This window comes from Electrophorus electricus, chromosome 24 (genome assembly GCF_013358815.1).
Source record: "Electrophorus electricus isolate fEleEle1 chromosome 24, fEleEle1.pri, whole genome shotgun sequence".
NCBI lineage: Eukaryota > Metazoa > Chordata > Actinopteri > Gymnotiformes > Gymnotidae > Electrophorus > Electrophorus electricus.
In genome coordinates, this window is record NC_049558.1 from 8,210,001 (window position 1) to 8,227,500 (window position 17,500).

The window sequence follows — 17,500 nt, forward strand, 5'->3', positions numbered from 1 at the left end:
AAGGCTCAACGTAAAATGCAGCCGGCGCCGGTTCGCAAGGCCGTAACGGCGGCCCGCGTGGTGCGCGTTCCCGGGGGAACGTTGTCCGGCGCCGGCGCCGGTGGCTGCTAAGCAATGCGGCCCGCGGCCGGGCTGCAGGCCGAGAGCTCAAGGTCTGTCCTGACCGGCTCGTCTCTGCGGCCGTGCCTTTTGCTTTCCCAGGGTCAGTACTGTGACACGTGCGACAGAGCAGACAGCAACAGAGCCCACCCGATCACCAACGCCATCGACGGCACCGAGAGGTGGTGGCAAAGCCCGCCGTTGTCACGGAGCGCAGAGTACAACCAGGTCAACGTCACCCTCGATCTGGGACAGGTACGCCCCTCCCGCTATCCGTCTTTCTCTCTCTCGCTTTCTCTTTCACTCTCACTCGCTCTCTATCTCATTCTATCTGCTCCCCTCTATTGTGTGAAGGTCTTAATAAAACATAAAGACAGCGCTACCCGATACTACGGTTCCACTCCCACACGCGTTTGGAGCGCGTTCAACTTCACGACGGGTGGATCTCGATTTAAACCTGATCCACTTCGCCTTCCACAAATGCATCTATCGCCGCGACGGATTTCAAACGCCTTTTGCGCATGTTTTCCCGGAGTCTTCCAGGGCGAACTATTAGCAAACTGCACCTGTCAGCGGAGGCCATGGCTCTCTGTCCCGGATTCTCCCACACATCCTCGTTCCCAACATGCCTGGCCGCCTCAGCGTGGCGGCCAATATGAGGTCGCAGGAAGCGTGAGGGAGTGAGGCAGAGAGGCAGAGGGAGTCTGTCTCGCCCCGTCTCTGAGTGGGAGCCGGGACCTGTGTCTGGAACGGTGTGTTAGGTTCTTTCATGGTTTTTTTCATTGTGGGTTAAACCAGCTTGTCAGAGTGGAGCAGGGGTATTAGAGAGAGAGAGAGATGAAGGCAGAGAGGAGGGGCGGAGGGGGAGAGAAGAATCCATATACAAGTGAATCATGTTTCCTTCTAGAACGTAATTTCCAGGTAGTTTTTGTCAGTCTGTCAGACTGGAATTCAAGTGTGGAGTAGGTTGGGGCCAGCGTGTACGCAGTCGTCCGTTTGTGTAACCGTGCGACTGGCACGAGTGTGTTAAGTGTGTGTGTGTGTGTGTGTGTGTGTGTGTGTGTGTGTGTGCGCGCGGAGGACTGGCAGCGAGGTCCTCCTGACCCTTGGAGCGGGAGAATGAGATCGGAATGCTAGTTAACCTGATCTCTGTCTCAACCTGCTCTGGGAGCCAGCCAGAATTACCCCCTCACACACTCTCTCCCCCCTCATACCCCGTCTTCCGCCTAAACCACCCTGCACGCCGGTCCGCCGGCCCACCATGCCTGCTGTACTCAGAGAAGGGAGTGGGACCCTGGTACCAGCGACACCAAGGTCACGGGCTCAGTTCACAGGTAGCGCGTGCACTGTGTTATGGGAAATACGAAAGCTGCTCTGGGGCCCCACCAAAATAGCCCCCTCACCTCCACGGGGTCCCCGAGCGAATCAAAAGTAAAATGCCCTTATTTGGCTAGGCTCTCGGCTCAGATTAAACGACCTTCCCGCAGAGCCGCACTGCACATTTAACTGTTAAGCATTTCAGTGCAGTTTTATTACTTTTCATTCTTAATTTACTCTTTAAATTATTATTTATATGTTTCATTTGATTTTATGCACTTTACATATATTTTATTAATCATATTTAAATTCTGCATTTACCTCTTTAATCGTTTTTTAAAAATGAACTTGAATTCATTTTAACTTTTAACTTTTGTCTTTATTTTTGACGTTTTGGTGAAGGATGAGCTTTAATACTCTTGTATATCCTATGCGAGGCCCCAAGAACTAAACTTTCTTGTATACCCCTCCTACCCCAAGAACTAAACATAATTCTTAAGCACGCGATGACTGGAATGAACAGACTGTCCCTGAGGAATGTCTCACCCCTGCTGTGTGCGCTAAGATGGCCTTTATCTTAGGAGCTTCTCTATGTCGCTCTTCTCCTTGCGGTTTACCCAGAGGTGGACAATTCCTTTCGTCACATCACGGGAAGGGTCAAAAGGCCCAGAACGCCAAACGAAACGGTGGCATCACCGGAAGCCGTACTTAGCCTGCAGTGCTTCAGCCCGAGGAAAGACAGGATGGAGGGTTTTTTTGTTTCGTTTTTAAGAAGTTGGTATTAAACTGCATATCTAACCTAACTGCTGCGGATCAAATGGCTGCCTGCCAGCGGTTCCGTTCACGGTCGTGGTCAGGTCGACCCAGCACCTCGGGCCCAGGGAACGTGCGCAGCGTTCGAACAAGTGAGGAGAGCAGATGCATTACTGCACATGGAAAGCCAGGAACACTGGCTGGTGAGATTGGAATCTCGCCCTCCTCTCCCTGTCCCGCACGGGCACGTCGTCCCGCGCAAGCACAGCCCGGTTTTACTAAATGTCAGAAGGGCCCGAATTAGACGCCTGCGTTCTTTAAGAAGGGAAGACTCGGGACATTTTCCGCACGGCCTTTTACTGTGCATGGTCAAAGATGGTGCTGTTGGCAATAAGAGTGCGCGTGTGTGTGTGTGTGTGTGTGTGTGTGTGTGTGTGCACCCAGCAACCCAAATCGTAACTAAAGTGCCCCATTGTGTGCCATGTGCAGAGACAGGCATGGTGCCAGCCACGAGAACTGTAAAGAGCCTACAGTTTCCTTCTCTCTCTCTCTTTCTCTCTCTCTCTCTATTTTCCCCATCACTCTCTCTCCCCATCTCTCTGTCCCTCTCTCTCTCTCTCGCTCTCTCTCTCTCTCTCTTATTCGATAGCGCTCTCGTCCAGTGCTGACTAGGATCTGGGCCGCCCTGGAAGGCCGGCCAGAGCCTGGATCATGGACTCAGGGGCCCGGTGTGCTCACTCAGGGGCCCGGTGTGCTCACTCAGGGGCCTGTTGTGTTCGCTCCTTTTGTGTGTGTGTGTGCTGAGCAGTTTTAGTATTTATGCTCTGTAATATGTGCGCATGTTGTTTCAGTTGCTTATAACGCACATATATAAAGGGTCTGACATGCAGGGCTTTACTAGTCATCACAAAGTCTCGGCATAAACCCACAGTAATTGGTGTGTGCTGTCTGTGCACACTGAAGCGCACGTGTGTGTTGGTCCCTGTGCGCTGCATGCATGGATAACATAGTTTTCCGTAGCTGTCATCCTGCCCCAGGTGTACCACTGAGTGTATGGATTTGGGTGTGCGCACGTGGGTTCGGGTATGTGTATGTATTTGGGATTAGGAGCGTGGGTTCGGGTGTGTGTATGGGTTTGGGTGTGCGCGCAGGGGTTCAGGCATGTGTATGCGTTTGGGTGTGTTCGGGTGGGTGTGTATGTGTTTGGGAGGGCGTGCGTGGGTTCAGGTGTATGTGTATGGGTTTGGGTGTTTGTACGTGGGTTTGGGAGGGCGTGCATGGGTTTAGGTGTGTGTATGGGTTTAGGTGTTTGTACATGGGTTTGGGAGGGTGTGTATGCGTTTGGGTGAGTGTGTATGGGTTTAGGTGTGTGCGTGGGTTTGGGAGGGTGTGTGTGTAGGGGATTAGGTGCGTGTGTGTGTGGGTTTGGGAGGATCTGTATGGGTTTGGGTGTGTGTGTATAGGTTTAGGTGTTTGTATGTGTGGGTTTGGGAGGGTGTGTGTGTATGAGTGGGTTTAGGTGGGTGTGTGTGGGGGTTTTGGAGGGTGTGTGTGAGTGGGTTTAGGTGGGTGTGTGTGGATTTGGGAGGGTGTGTGTGTATGAGTGGGTTTAGGTGGGTGTGTGAGTGTGTTTAGGTGGGTGTGTGTGTGGGTTTAGGAGAGCGTGTGTGAGTGGGTTTAGGTGGGTATGTGTGGGTTTGGGAGGGTGTGGGTGTATGAGTGGGTTTAGGTGGGTGTGTGTGTGGTTTTGTGAGGGTGTGTGTGTAGGAGTTGGTTTAGATGGGTGTGTATGTGGGTTTGGGAGGGTGTGTGTGAGTGGGTTTAGGTGGGTATGTGTGTATGAGTGGGTTTAGGTGGGTGTGTGTGGGTTTGGGAGGGTGTGTGTGTATGAGTGGGTTTAGGTGGGTGTGTGTGGGTTTGGGAGGGTGTGTGTGTATGAGTGGGTTTAGGTGGGTGTGTGTGGGTTTGGGAGGGTGTGTGTGTATGAGTGGGTTTAGGTGGGTGTGTGTGGGTTTGGGAGGGTGTGTGTGTATGAGTGGGTTTAGGTGGGTGTGTGTGGGTTTGGGAGGGTGTGTGTGTATGAGTGGGTTTAGGTGTGTGTGTGTGGGTTTGGGAGGGTGTGTGTGTATGAGTGGGTTTAGGTGTGTGTGTGTGGGTTTGGGAGGGTGTGTGTGTATGAGTGGGTTTAGGTGGGTGTGTGGGGGGGTTTGGGAGGGTGTGTGTGTATGAGTGGATTGTTTAGGTGGGTGTGTGTGGGGGTTTGGCTATATTCTGCTGCCACACTCTTTTTTTCTCGCTAGTCTTTTCATTTCAGGAGCTGATGGTGGTGAATCTCAGACTTTAAAATATAAACCTTTTTACAAGACAAGTCTGTTCTACTACTCCCCCTTCTCTGTTTAAACTGAAACTTGTCAAAGTGACACATACACACACCCACACACACCCACACACCTCTCTTCAAACTCTTCTCCTCTCTCTTTAATGGTGTTTACTGAACATGAAAATGGGACCTGTTAGCAGTATAGAGTGAATCTGAGAGACAGGAAGAGAGAGAGGGGGATGTGGCATGGGAAAGAGAGAGAGAGAGAGAGAGAGAGAGAGAGAGAGAGAGATTTGTTCCTGGAGAGCACGAGAGACACGATGGTGTCCACCATCTGCCTTTACTGATGTGTGTGTGTGTTCCGTGGAGAACCTCAGTGAGTTTGGGAGTGCCTATCCCACAATGCCTCTTCCTCGCTCCAGTGATGGTTCACAATCTGAACATTTTACTGCTGCACTGACCCTCGCTCTCCCTGGGCTGCGGTTTTAAACACCCGACCCGTGCGTTTCCTGTGATCACCTACACACTGTGGACCCCCACCGCCCCGAGAGGGAGTCTGTGTGTACTAACTTAATCTCTTCAGTAGAGTTTCTGCTACATATCTGTGGAATGCTGATGGTTAAAATATGATAACTGTAAGGGTGATATTTCAGTAACGTATTAACCCTTAGAGAAAAAGTTAGGCCAGTGTGAGTGAATCAGTAATCCAAACACAAGGTGATCTGTAAAACATTCTGGCCGATCTGTTTTTTTTTTTGGGGGGGGGGGGGGGGGGGGTTACAGACTTTAAAACCTGCTAAAGTTTACCACTGATGTGAGCAGGAGGGGTTGCGTCTTCGTGCGTGAGAGGGTCCTTGCAGACCAGAGGGTCGGATCGCACACTGACATCTGTTCAGCATCAGCCTTGAGGAGCAGAGAGAAACCTCTCGCTGCTTTGAGTCTGCCGCTGCTCTGAGATCAGCAGTCATTCTTCACTTTTTTAACCAGTGTCCGCGCTTAGCTTTGGCAGGAGGTCGAGCAATGTCACAGTTGGTTCAGTCAATCGTTCCCGCGGAAACACACTCAGGATAAATAACCGGGACCTCCAGCCACTTCCAGCCGATTGTTTGCGCCCGACATTGACCCCCTGGCTAGATCAGCGCATGCAGTTATTGAGTGTGAACTTGTTGTAGTTCCTAGGCATCCTTTCATATTTCATGTTTCTGCATGCCATTATTACAAATTAGAGGGTTTTTTTTCCACACTGTGTGCAGTGGTGGGTGGTCTGTATGATGCACTCTGTAGCATGTGCACCTACTGTGTGGGGTGTTAAACTCAGTGCGTGTGCTCACTCTTAACTAAATCTGTGTGTGTGTGTGTGTGTGTGTGTGCGCGCGCTCACTGTTAACTAAATCTCAGTGTGTGTGCTGATGGTTCCAGTGTCACAACCCTGCATGCCTTCCGCCTGCTTCTCTGAAAATCATTGACATGCGTTTTCCCTTTGACCTTTGCCCTTCCTCATCTCGGTCACATGTCCATGGCACACCACAGGTCCCAATGCCTCTTATCCCTCACGATCGTCCCAGTGTATTCTCTCCCCTCCCCCCCCGGAATTCTAAGCGAGGAGAAACCAGTAGCCCTCAATCACTTCTCCTCGTGTCCACTGGCCTTTAACATGCTCCCCTTATCTCATTTATGGCTCGGGCTGCTGGCGGGTGGCTCAGCCTCTCTTCCACTCCCTCTCGCAGAGATCGGAGTGGCCAGGGCATCGGAGGTTCAAGGCGAGGGAGAGACACATCGAATGAGGTTGGGTGGAGGGAGTTCCGACAGCTAGAGGGCAGTCCGGCGGAGGAAATGCACGACGCCGGAGAAGTAAACGAGCAAACGATCCAGCTGTTCCATGGAGCGATCGAGCGCGTATGCTTCGTGCTCGGCTTGGGGGTGCTGGCACTACGTCGGACTTTTTCTTCTGGAAGATCGTGTCTGAATATGTCTCTTACATGGCTTCCTTTTGGGTTGTTGCTCATTTTTAAACCACGCAGCACGAACGTGGTGTGTTTGGTCGTGGTGTCTCGCCCCAATAGCACAGGAATGAGAGGGCAGAGAACAGTTGACTAACCTCCTGTCAGAACACCTCAGAATAAGAGGTTTGACCAAAACAAGTAGTGTGTGTGTGTGTGTGTGTGTGTGTGTGTGTGTGTGTGTGTGTGTTGAGGAGGGGCATTTAACAGAATGCAGAGCGCTTCAATGTGCCTGCTGCATGTTGAGACCTGCTTTTTAGTACCTATAAAATCCCACAGCACACTAGGAGAACAAACCCGTTACTCAACCCACCCATCTACCCCTCACCATGCTGTGTGTGTGTGTGTGTGTTTAAGTGTGTGTGTGGGCTCTAAATCAAAGAGCAGCCTCATGGCTTTTCAATGGTTGTGTACACAGTGTCAGCAGCCTGAGCCTACTTATCTGGGCTCCGTTGGTGAGATAGTGTTCTGGTCACGTCTCAGGCCCGGGTGCTGTGCTCAGACACCCCTTACCGCCAATCAGAACATAGGGTGGCATTAGGCATGGCCGGTCTGCGACGGGCGAGCGCACGTTTCCGAACCGTCCGGCCTCCTGCCCAGAGAACCCCCTGTTCCTACTATTTTAGGAATGAGTCTTTCCGTGCACGTATTTGAATTAGGATATGACAGGCTGTCCGTGTCCGTATCTCACCCTGGCCTGGATTTTTAGAGGTTACGAGAACATTGATAAGAGCCTGAGCCGGCATTCGCAGTAGCTGGTCCTTTGTTCTGACTAACCGTGACGTTCCGACAAAGCCTCGTTTCCAGCCTCCTGGCATGACCCCGCGCACGTTTGCATGAACGTCTTAACGACACGTCTGGTGCACGTTCGATTCTGATTAGCCCTCCATCTGTTCTGCCACAGCTTGCGGAGTTGCATGCAGGGAGCCTTTTCCCGAGAATCCTGCCCTTTGAATGGGAAAGTGTTACCAAGGCAGGCTAATAATAGAATGTAAACGTGCTCCGTGCGGAGACAACAGCTTCCTGTGACGTTCCGGGCAAGCTCTGCCTGGATCACAGTCTGAGCCTCTGGAGGTCCCGTGCCCCCTGGCCAAAACACGGCACTATGAATAGGCCCTTTGACTCGTGAGTCAGAGCCCACGAGGGCCTTCAGCGCACGTGATGATGGCATCGGCAGGGAGGGAGTACCGGTGACGGACTCACAAAGACAATGTAGGCGACGTTTTAAAAACGGCTGCTTACAAAAGACTTCCTCCTTTGCTCCTGGATTTCTCTCTCTCTCTCTCTCTCTCTCTCTCTCTCTCTCTCTCTCTCTCTCTCTCTCTGTCCGTGTCTCTCTGTGTGCACCGTATCTTTTGCCGCATGCCTAAAGCCCCATGTCCTCGGGCCCACAAAGCGCCGGGCGTGTTAATGACAGAGCAAATGTTTGCGTTTGCGCTACCTGCCAATCCCAGTGTCCCTCGGTCCCATTCGCCCTCTCTGTAGGCCGTCTGTAGGAGGGCTGGCTGGGTGGGGTTGGGGGTCCCTTCCTCCCTTTGCCCTGAAGCAGGATGCGATGTGGCTCACCCCCACCCAAACACCCACAGCTTTCTGACACGTGCTCCAGAAGTAAAGGGTGTTAAAAATAGTCCTCAGATCCTACAGGAGGCCAAGGGCTTACAAAGTGCCGCTTGGCTTGCTTTCAGTCGACCTTAAAATTCCATTGGCCTCAGTGTTACAGCTAACAAACATTATAATTGCCCTCAGTGCTACTTGGACTCTCGCACATTTGGCACCAAGGGCGAGATTTAACCCTGACTAAATGCGTTTCAGTCACTATTAAGGGACTGTTATACGGGTTCATCTACAACTGTCTGCTGGCAGTTAATGAGTAGGTCTTTCGGAGATTAATGACTTACTAGAATCCCAAGGAAAAACACCATGTGCGAGACTTCTGTCAAGTTTAAACACGGCATGCACCGCGGATACCATGTAGCCAGGGTGAATTATTCCTGGACCGTCTTTTGCTGAGTCCTGATTGTTTATTTCCTCTAACATGAGGGGAGGCGCTCAGGCGAGACTTCAGAACCCTGGACACTGGGGTCAGAGGTCAGCACGTCGTATCCTCTACACAGGGACGGAGGCAGTCAGCCCATCGGTGCCTGGTATCGCACACTGGGATTTTAGCAGCCTATGGCACTGTCAGGAATTACACACACACACACACACACACACACACTCACAGTATGGCTCCAGTAAATTGTCACGCCACACAGCCCTTCAGATTAACCACCACCTCAGACGGAACATGCGGGTCTTTGGCACCCACCCTCCTCACTCTAACAGTTCACTCAGCAGCACAAGTTTTGTCTTGCTTTGGAGAGGTTTTCCACACCAGGTGAGAGAGGGAAACTCGCTCAGAGACACTTGGAGGGTCGGCCTCGTCAGAGACGGCTGAGCAGCCTGCAGTGTGGTCCCTGCGGACACCCTGTGGAAAACATGGGGGAAACGCGGGTTCTCTTAAGCGAACCCCCTAAAAGAAAACCGCCTGATTGCGGGACGTGTTTTATGGCCACGGTCCAGCTGTCGGCCAGAAGGCGCGTGACGCCCAGGTCTGGCATGCCACGTCCGCCCGGTGATAGAAACATTGGGTTACGCGTGTCTGAACCTGTCGGAGGGGTGATGGGGTTTTGTATCAGAGCAAAAGAACGACACCTGTTTACCGGTCTTCTCTCTCTCTCTCTCTCTCTCTCTCTCTCTTTTCTTCTGCCTCCCACTCTTTCATCCTTTCCTTGCTCTCTTGTCTGTCTCCTCCTTGCCTGGTTGTCCTCCGAGGCATGGAGACTCATCCCTGCACGGCGTGGATATCCTGCGGCCGCAGGTGGTTTATCGCGCCGGGATTCACGAGGTTTGCGGAGGCTCTTGGCTGCGGCAACCACCTCTACACACACACACAGACGCACGCACGGTTAGAAAGCTGTCGGGGGAGACAGAGATAAGACACTACATCAGGGATCTCTAATTAGAAGAGTCTGGACAGCATCTGGAGCACAGGCAGAGACGCGGGGGAGGGGGGGTTAGTAGAGACAGGAGAGGCAACCCATGGGCGCATCCCAGAATGCATCCCTGCTGCAGGCGCTGTGTGCGTAGCTGTAATGAGGGCTCGTGTGCAGGGTGACACGGGACGGGCCGGAGAGACAGGTGGGAAGGGGGCGGGGTCGGCCGAGGTTAGGAGGGCCTTCTGCGCAGATGACTGAGGTTTTTTAAGCCATGGCGCTAATTCCTCAGGAATTCCCAAGTCCCTCCACTTAGGACCCCTCTCCGCAGACCCACAACGCACACACACTCCCGAGCTCGCAGCCGCTCTCCAGGAAGCGGAGCGTGACTGAACACGTCCCTGGCCCTGGCCCCGGCCCCCAGTTCCTGAGGACTGACAGACCCTCCCAACACACCCCACACCCCCATCCACCCCGTAAACCGCAAGACCTCTGCTCCCGAGGCAGCCCGCCCAACACACAAGGCTCCGGGCGGTTGGAGCGTGGCGTCCCACCGAGTGCTGTGTGAGTCTTTAAGATGAAACACTGTGCCGCTCTTCATCATCGCAATGCGTCCAAGGTTGGACAGTGAGCACATGGTGTCCTGGTTCATATCGGTAATGATGAAAGGAAGCCTTGGAGATGTTACAAGGCTCGAATGTGGGGGGGCAACCCACAGCCCCGGCTCCCTTTTGATGTGTGCGTGCGTGCGTGTGTGTGTGTGTTCCTCTAACCTCTCTCTTTATCTTTTCCCAAGTCGTCTTCCTGTGTGTCTTTCGCTTGATGGCTGTATGTTTTTGTGTGTTGTGTGTTTATGGTCTACACTCCTTTGCTGGGTTTTTTTTTTGGAAGTTTGCATTCAAGTCACGTCTTGTTCAGGGGTCTTGCGCTACAGGTACTGTGCAGTGACACTCCTCTCTCCAGTGTAGGCTGTGGGCTTTTATTTTGTCAATTCTTTTGTTGTTGTTAACCCATAATTAGATGTTGTGGTGGAGATGACACATTGCAGTGCAGACATTCCAGGTCCATTCCAAGACGGAATTAGAGGGACTCGGGGTGAAACGTCTTCGCGTCCTGCTGTCCGAGCCTCATGCGTTACGGTACAGGGCAACACAGATGACCGCCGAGCGTTTCCGCGGTGAAGTGGCTCGGATCACCGTGGGTTCTGGAGTCACAGGGCACAATCCGGACACGCAGCTCGACCGGCTGGGTGTTTACATACACTCCCTTGTCCATGTCTGAAACCCAGTAAATGTGACATTCGCTGGGATTTCTGGAATGGTGCTCTGATCTTGCAGCAGGAGTCCAAGAACCTACCTGAGGGGTTTTCCCCAGATGAGATGTTTTCTGGCGTTGTGGGTGCAACAGCTGCTTTTCTGCCCCACCATATCTGGATTTGCCCACCCTCTCCTACACCCTAGTGTGTTATCAGTGCTACCACCATGCCAAGGGCACGGGGGGGCTTCACGGCATGTGCCCCCCTCCCCCCCCACCCCAGAGCGTGCGTACTGATATCAACAGCTGCGGTGAGGCTGCCCATTTTCCGAGGAAATCCTCCCTCGTCCTCTGCACAAGGCAGCCTATTATTCCCACACACGGAAGTGTCAGAGAGTCTGCTGCGGATTCACTCCCAGCATTCCTTTCAGAGTCCCCACGGGACCCAAAGCACACACACATACACACACAGAGGGAGCTCCACCTGGACAGAGGCACAGACGCGCCTCCTGCGCCGACATCTTCTCTCTTAACGACATGGTCTGCTCCTTTAAAGGCCCTACTGTCCTTACTGTGTATGTGTTTGTGTGCGTGCATGCGTGTGTGTCTTTCACCCCATGTCCTTTTGCCTTGTAGTCATGGTTTTTTCAGGTGCCGGCCACTAGCCACGTTCCCAGATCCGTGTCCCCGAGGGCTGCGCCTGTCCCCGCTTATTTCCATGCTAACTTCAGGAATGCACAAAGCCAAAAGAGGAATTTGTGCAATCATTAAGCCAGGACCAGAGTAACCAGACTGGGAATGTGCCGCATGCAGATCCCAGAGCGCCGTGGTCCAGGGAAAGGGGCAAGTCCGCTTCAGTTTGGGTTCGGAGCCACCCATGTCCTGTCTTGGACGGCGTTCCCGAAAGCGCATAACCCTGCCTTAGCCCATCTTTTTGAATTCGATGGAAAGAAAGCATTCGGAATGCACTAATAAAAGGCTGGAGCAGAAAAGGTCGTTTCACACGCAGTTACGAGCTCAGTCGAGAATCCACACACACACACACACACACACACACACACAAATCCCACCTGCTGATATGAACTGTGGTGTGTGTGCTGTGTCAGAGGGGAGATGGAGGAGTGAATGCATGAATGGGGAGGAGGGGTTTCTCCTCTCAGCTTTGAAGTATTCCTGCCCTTGAGTGACTGACGGATCACATTCCCTTTACTTCTCCTCACTTCAGTCATTCCTTCATTGCTTGTGAAGTTCAGTCATGGAATGGTTTAGCTCTTGGCATGTGAAGCAAAAGCAATTTGACCCAAACGCTCACACCTGATCCCACCTGCCTGCTGAAAGAAACAGTCCGATAGAAACCCTTCTCCTTAAATCTCCGTTTTTTTTCCCCGTCCTTTGTCTTAGATTCTTGGAATTCCATTGGCACCAGTGAAGTGTAGCCTTCTATCATGTCATGCCACGATACTGAGCTGAGTGTTAGTGTGTGTGTGTGCTTGTGCATGCACATGCGTCTGTGTGCATGTGTTGCTGTTTTCTGTCTAAATTGGACTTGGTCAAGGGCAGCATAGAAATTCCCAAATTCCCAAATCCCCATATTCCCCAGTCTCCAGAGACATCGCACACCTGCTGAGGGTGACATCTCCGTATCTGCAGTGGGCCTCTCACTGAGGGTGACAGCTCCGTATCTGAGCCTCCCGCTGGCTGTTCGCCGCTCGCTTTCCTCCTGTGGCAGCAGCGGCGTTCCTAAGCCGCATTCCTGCTGCTATCTCCCTCCTGGCTCCCATAACACAGCACCCTGTGTTCTCACGGGAACCACCGTGGCCCATGGCTGTGCCGTCCAGCCAACAGACGCGCGGTCGCTTTTTTTGTAGGTGTGTGATTATCGTGCGTAGTGTGTGTCTCCACGTTCTGCCGACAGCCCCGATCCCCGCGGGAACCTGCCTGCCGAGAAAATTAAGATGAATTCATGATCGCGATATAAAGGAATGGTTGTGAAAACATCTACAGAGCATATTAGTGTATTATCTCAGTGACATCATCTCCCTCTGGGCAGATTAGGCCTCAATGCAACTATGTCCCTCTCCTTCCACGCTGATTTTTTTAAGCAGTGGTGATGACATCGTAGTATTCCCTCAACCCATCTCCCCACATCTCCCATAAACACATCCCCAAAGCCTCACCATCCAAGCCCACCTCCTCTGTAGCCAGAAGCAGGACTTTTTCAGCAAGCAAAAACACCTCTGCGGACAAGCTCAGGAGCATAGCCGAAAATGAATGACGGACACTCACAGCCTCCCTGGGACTGAGAAGGAAAATGGCAGAATTATGGCGATTCATCTCAACAGTGTCAATTATAATCAATTTCTCCCAAAGGGAGTTTAATCCTCCTGCCAACATCGTTACGTTTCTGGCCTGGGACGGCCATCTGACATCGGTTTAACGCCCCGCCTCCCACACCTTTTGGCATAGCCATTTTGATCATGTCATCCCGGGAGAACATCTGTTAGCCACTTTGAGTGCGTGAGCTCATCCTGCGGAATGTGCGAGTGATCACGCAAGCACAGGCGCGCCCATCGCCACGTGCCTGCTTGCCCCACTGTGCCTGTGCTCACTGACTGAAATCTAGAGCAGAGCCCTAGAGCACAACCTAGAGCAGACCCCTAGAGCAGACCCCTAGAGCAGACCCTAGAGCACAACCTAGAGCAGAGCCCAGAGCACAACCTAGAGCAGGCCCCTAGAGCAGACCCTAGAGCAGACCCCAGAGCAGACCCTAGAGCACAACCTAGAGCAGACCCCAGAGCACAACCTAGAGCAGACCCTAGAGCACAACCTAGAGCAGACCCTAGAGCACAACCTAGAGCAGACCCATCCAACTCCATTTGTGCACATTGGCCTCGATGTGACATGAAAGAAGAATGTGTTTTTATATGGACCTGGTGAGAGCGGAGTCAGAGTACCACTGCAGTACCTCCCCACTGCAGTACCTCCCCACTCCAGTACCTCCCCACACAGTTCCTCCCCACTGCAGTACCTCCCCACTGCAGTACCTCCCCACTGCAGTACCTCACCACACAGTACCTCCCCACTACAGTACCTCCCCACTACAGTACCTCCCCACACAGTACCTCCCCACTGCAGTACCTCCCCACTGCAGTACCTCACCACACAGTACCTCCCCACTACAGTACCTCCCCACACAGTACCTCCCCACTACAGTACCTCCCCACACAGTTCCTCCCCACTGCAGTACCTCCCCACTACAGTACCTCACCACACAGTTCCTCCCCACTGCAGTACCTCCCCACTACAGTACCTCACCACACAGTTCCTCCCCACTACAGTACCTCTCCACACAGTTCCTCCCCACTGCAGTACCTCCCCACTACAGTACCTCACCACACAGTTCCTCACCACTAGACTCTGTGTGTTTGTTTCTGATGCTTCTTCTGTAGTGCGTCTCTGCGCTTGTCTGTAAAACACTGGTGTGATTTCTGCCCCCCCCCCAGCTCTTCCACGTGGCCTATGTGCTTGTCAAGTTCGCCAACTCTCCGCGGCCCGACCTGTGGGTTCTGGAGCACTCCATCGACTTTGGGAAGACCTACCAACCCTGGCAGTTCTTCGCCTGTGAGTACGCCAGCACTCGGCACCATGGGGGGAGCTCGTGCGCTTGGTGTGTGTGTGTGGGGGGGGGGGGTTGACCTTCCTGCATAACCACACTGCCTGGAACAGCTCTGGGATGCCAGCGACGAACGGGGAACGCTGGCGTGGTGTGGTGGATTCATGGGGGAAAAAGACAGATGATTGAGAAAGATCAGGTTATGGTTGGTTGAGTCAGTGGTGCGCGTTCTGAAACAAACACACACACACACACACACACACACACACACACACTGGATTGCCAGACAAGGCTGTCAGAAATGTAAGTGGCAAAACAATCCTGGCCATGCAGTAGAGAAGGAGGGGAAAACATCCACAATAGTTGTTCTCTGCCTGACTGGCTGGCTGGCTGATTGGCTCACTGGCTGACTGGCTGGCATTTCATGTGCTGCCATTATCACCGCACTGAAACATAATATTCTGTTGTTGGGCAAAACTCGCATTCCTCAGGCCCACAGGCACCATGGAAACGCCACACAAAACACAAAGCATCTGAATATGGCTGAGGTAGAGTCTGGTGGAGGGATGCGGGGAGGGGCGTAAGAGAGGTGAGGTGACGAGGACAAGACGAGTTTGTACTGAGGAGTTCAAACTGTGTGTGTGTGTGTGTACTGTGTCTATAGCTATTCATATTTTTAATAAAGGTTATTTTTTTTTAAAAAAAGAAAGAAAACTATGTTCAATTTGCCAAAGTGTATGCCTTTTTTTTTTTTAAATCAAGGTCTAGAATTTAGCCTTTTGTGGCCTGTTATTGAAAACGCCATTGTGAAGAGAACCTGTGTAGGCATCTGTCTTTTACTCAGGATAGCACAAGCCAGGATGGAGATTACACGTTACACACTGTTCCTAAATCAGGCTTTCTCTCCTCTCCCTCATGTTCTGGTTGCACCAAAATAGTTTAAGAACTTGCATTCAGTCGAAAGGGCTTTTTTCCCCTATTGTCCTTTAGTAGTTGAAGTCATCCTTAACATGTATTAACGTAAATTTTAGGATTGGACTTCTGGGTTTTTTTCACTCTCTTCTGAATGCCTCCGCAGCAAGAAACACGCGTTATGTCCGGCTGTCTGCCGTGTGTCCACAGCCTCCAAGAGAGACTGCATCGAGCGGTTTGGCCAGAGGACCATCGAGCGCATCAACCATGACGATGACATCATCTGCTCGACAGAGTACTCACGAATAGTTCCTCTGGAAAACGGAGAGGTAGCGATTCTTTCCGACACTCCCACAGTTAATGTCACAGCCGTCAGATTCACCGGGATTGTTCACGCCTGCGTGTCTTACTGCAAACCAATGTACTCCATGTTACCGAAGTTAAAATTGCTCTTAATATGTCCGGTTTTTAATTTTTGACTGGACTGAGATCTGGATGTCGACTTTTGGGATCAGTGGTCTGGATATTTTCATCGCAGTGTGTGACCGTTCGTGCGTGCGTGTGTGTCCCGCGCGTTCCTTCCTCCCGACAGATCGTGGTGTCCCTGGTGAACGGCCGACCCGGAGCCATGAACTTCTCGTACTCGCCCGTGCTGAGGGAGTTCACCAAGGCCACCAACATCCGCTTGCGCTTTCTACGTACCAACACCCTGCTGGGCCACTTGATGGGAAAAGCCCTGAGAGACCCCACCGTGACCCGCCGGGTGAGACGCAACACGTTACGCCCCCGCACCGCCCCCACGCCTCGTCGGCCTTAGCAGCTCCCCCAAAACACGAGTCTCCGAGCCAAACTGTGACCTCATGGGAACACGAGTGAGATCCTATACTGTCGTCTCACAAACGTGAGGGGACGGTGTCTCCGTGCTGACCTGGCCTCTGCTGTTTGTCCCACAGTATTACTATAGCATCAAAGACATCAGCATCGGGGGGAGGTGTGTGTGCAACGGCCATGCAGAAGCCTGCAACGCCCAGGATCCCAGTGACCCCTACAAGTAAGGGCCCTCTTCACTCTTCAACACCTCTCACACTCGCACGAGTAACGAGGAAAATCTCTTCAATCTAAACACTTTTCTTTATATAATACAACAATAATACAAATATAATACAATAAATATTAAAAAGTTCTTTTGTTTGAATGTATCCAGTTTTTAAATGCCCATAACCTTATATAACGTTTTATATAACTTTAACTAAACATTTTTGCTTGTGTTTTTAAGGATTCACTGTAGGTCTATGGTTATTATGTTGTGTTGTCTAATGTTAGCGATTTATTAAAACTGCTTTCAGTTAAAATAGGGCTGACAGTAACTACTAGGGATCTCCAGAATGATTACGCCCAGGTTACAGCATTGCCTCATTTCTGCGTGATTTAAGTGTGACAAACACTACTCAGGAATGCACCCAGGTTTTTAAAAGTTTGCATTCCTCCGATTCACGATTACACAACGCGGGAGAAAAGCATTCCAGCAGATCGAATTAAGCCTGAGTGTGTCTGAGAAAGAAATGTTTAGCCTACAGGTGGTAAACAATATTGTTTACTATGAGCTGTGAGTGTATGGTGTTGAAATATGCAGGATATGTGTCTGCGTGTGTTTGTGTGTGTGCGTGAGTGCGTGCGTGTGTGTGTGTGTGTGTATCCAACTCTCTCCCTGTACCAGGTTAAGCCTCCCTGTCTGGGACTACTGTGTACTCTCTTAGAGACTTCCAGCTGTCTTAAGTTATCTTCTGTTGGCATGTTCATGTTTTGAGAGCAAACTGTGTACATTCTCCTCAAATTTCACACACACACACACACACACACACACACACACACACACACACACAAGCACACATTTAATGCATGGGATTAACACACTGGACGAGACGTAAATACAAAGTACGTGAGGTAATTAATTCCCCCATATTCTGTTACGTTCGCAGTAGATATAGGAATATGTTAGAGTCCTGCACTCTGTTCTGCCATGATCCTTATCGCAATTGTGTGTGTGTGTGTGTGTGTGTATATGTGAGGAGAGTGTAATGATAATTGTGTAGGGACATTCTTCCTGGCTGAGCTTCTGCAGGTGTGTGGATTTACAGCTGTGCATATCGGGGACAGCACAGTTCAGACATTCATAAATCCCCAGCTGACGACATGCCCCCCCCCCCCTGCCGGGGACCTGTCCGGACAGTGTTCCTTAGGACCGGCAGGGAAGTGC

General features: G+C 51.7%; 1 protein-coding gene across 4 annotated transcripts in view; it reads left to right on the forward strand.

Moving 5' to 3' along the window:
• lama5 (laminin, alpha 5) overlaps window positions 1-17,500 on the forward strand; it is a 56,260-nt gene that overhangs the window by 1,667 nt on the left and 37,093 nt on the right. For 3 of the 4 annotated variants that reach the window (XM_035522296.1, XM_035522297.1, XM_035522298.1), the window contains exons 2-6: window positions 202-354; window positions 14,222-14,339; window positions 15,454-15,572; window positions 15,836-16,006; window positions 16,197-16,294. In XM_035522296.1, coding sequence (XP_035378189.1) covers window positions 202-354; window positions 14,222-14,339; window positions 15,454-15,572; window positions 15,836-16,006; window positions 16,197-16,294 — 659 coding nt within the window. Of the gene's footprint in view, window positions 1-201; window positions 355-14,221; window positions 14,340-15,453; window positions 15,573-15,835; window positions 16,007-16,196; window positions 16,295-17,500 lie in introns of those variants that run through there. The other variant, XM_035522299.1, reaches the window with a different exon arrangement.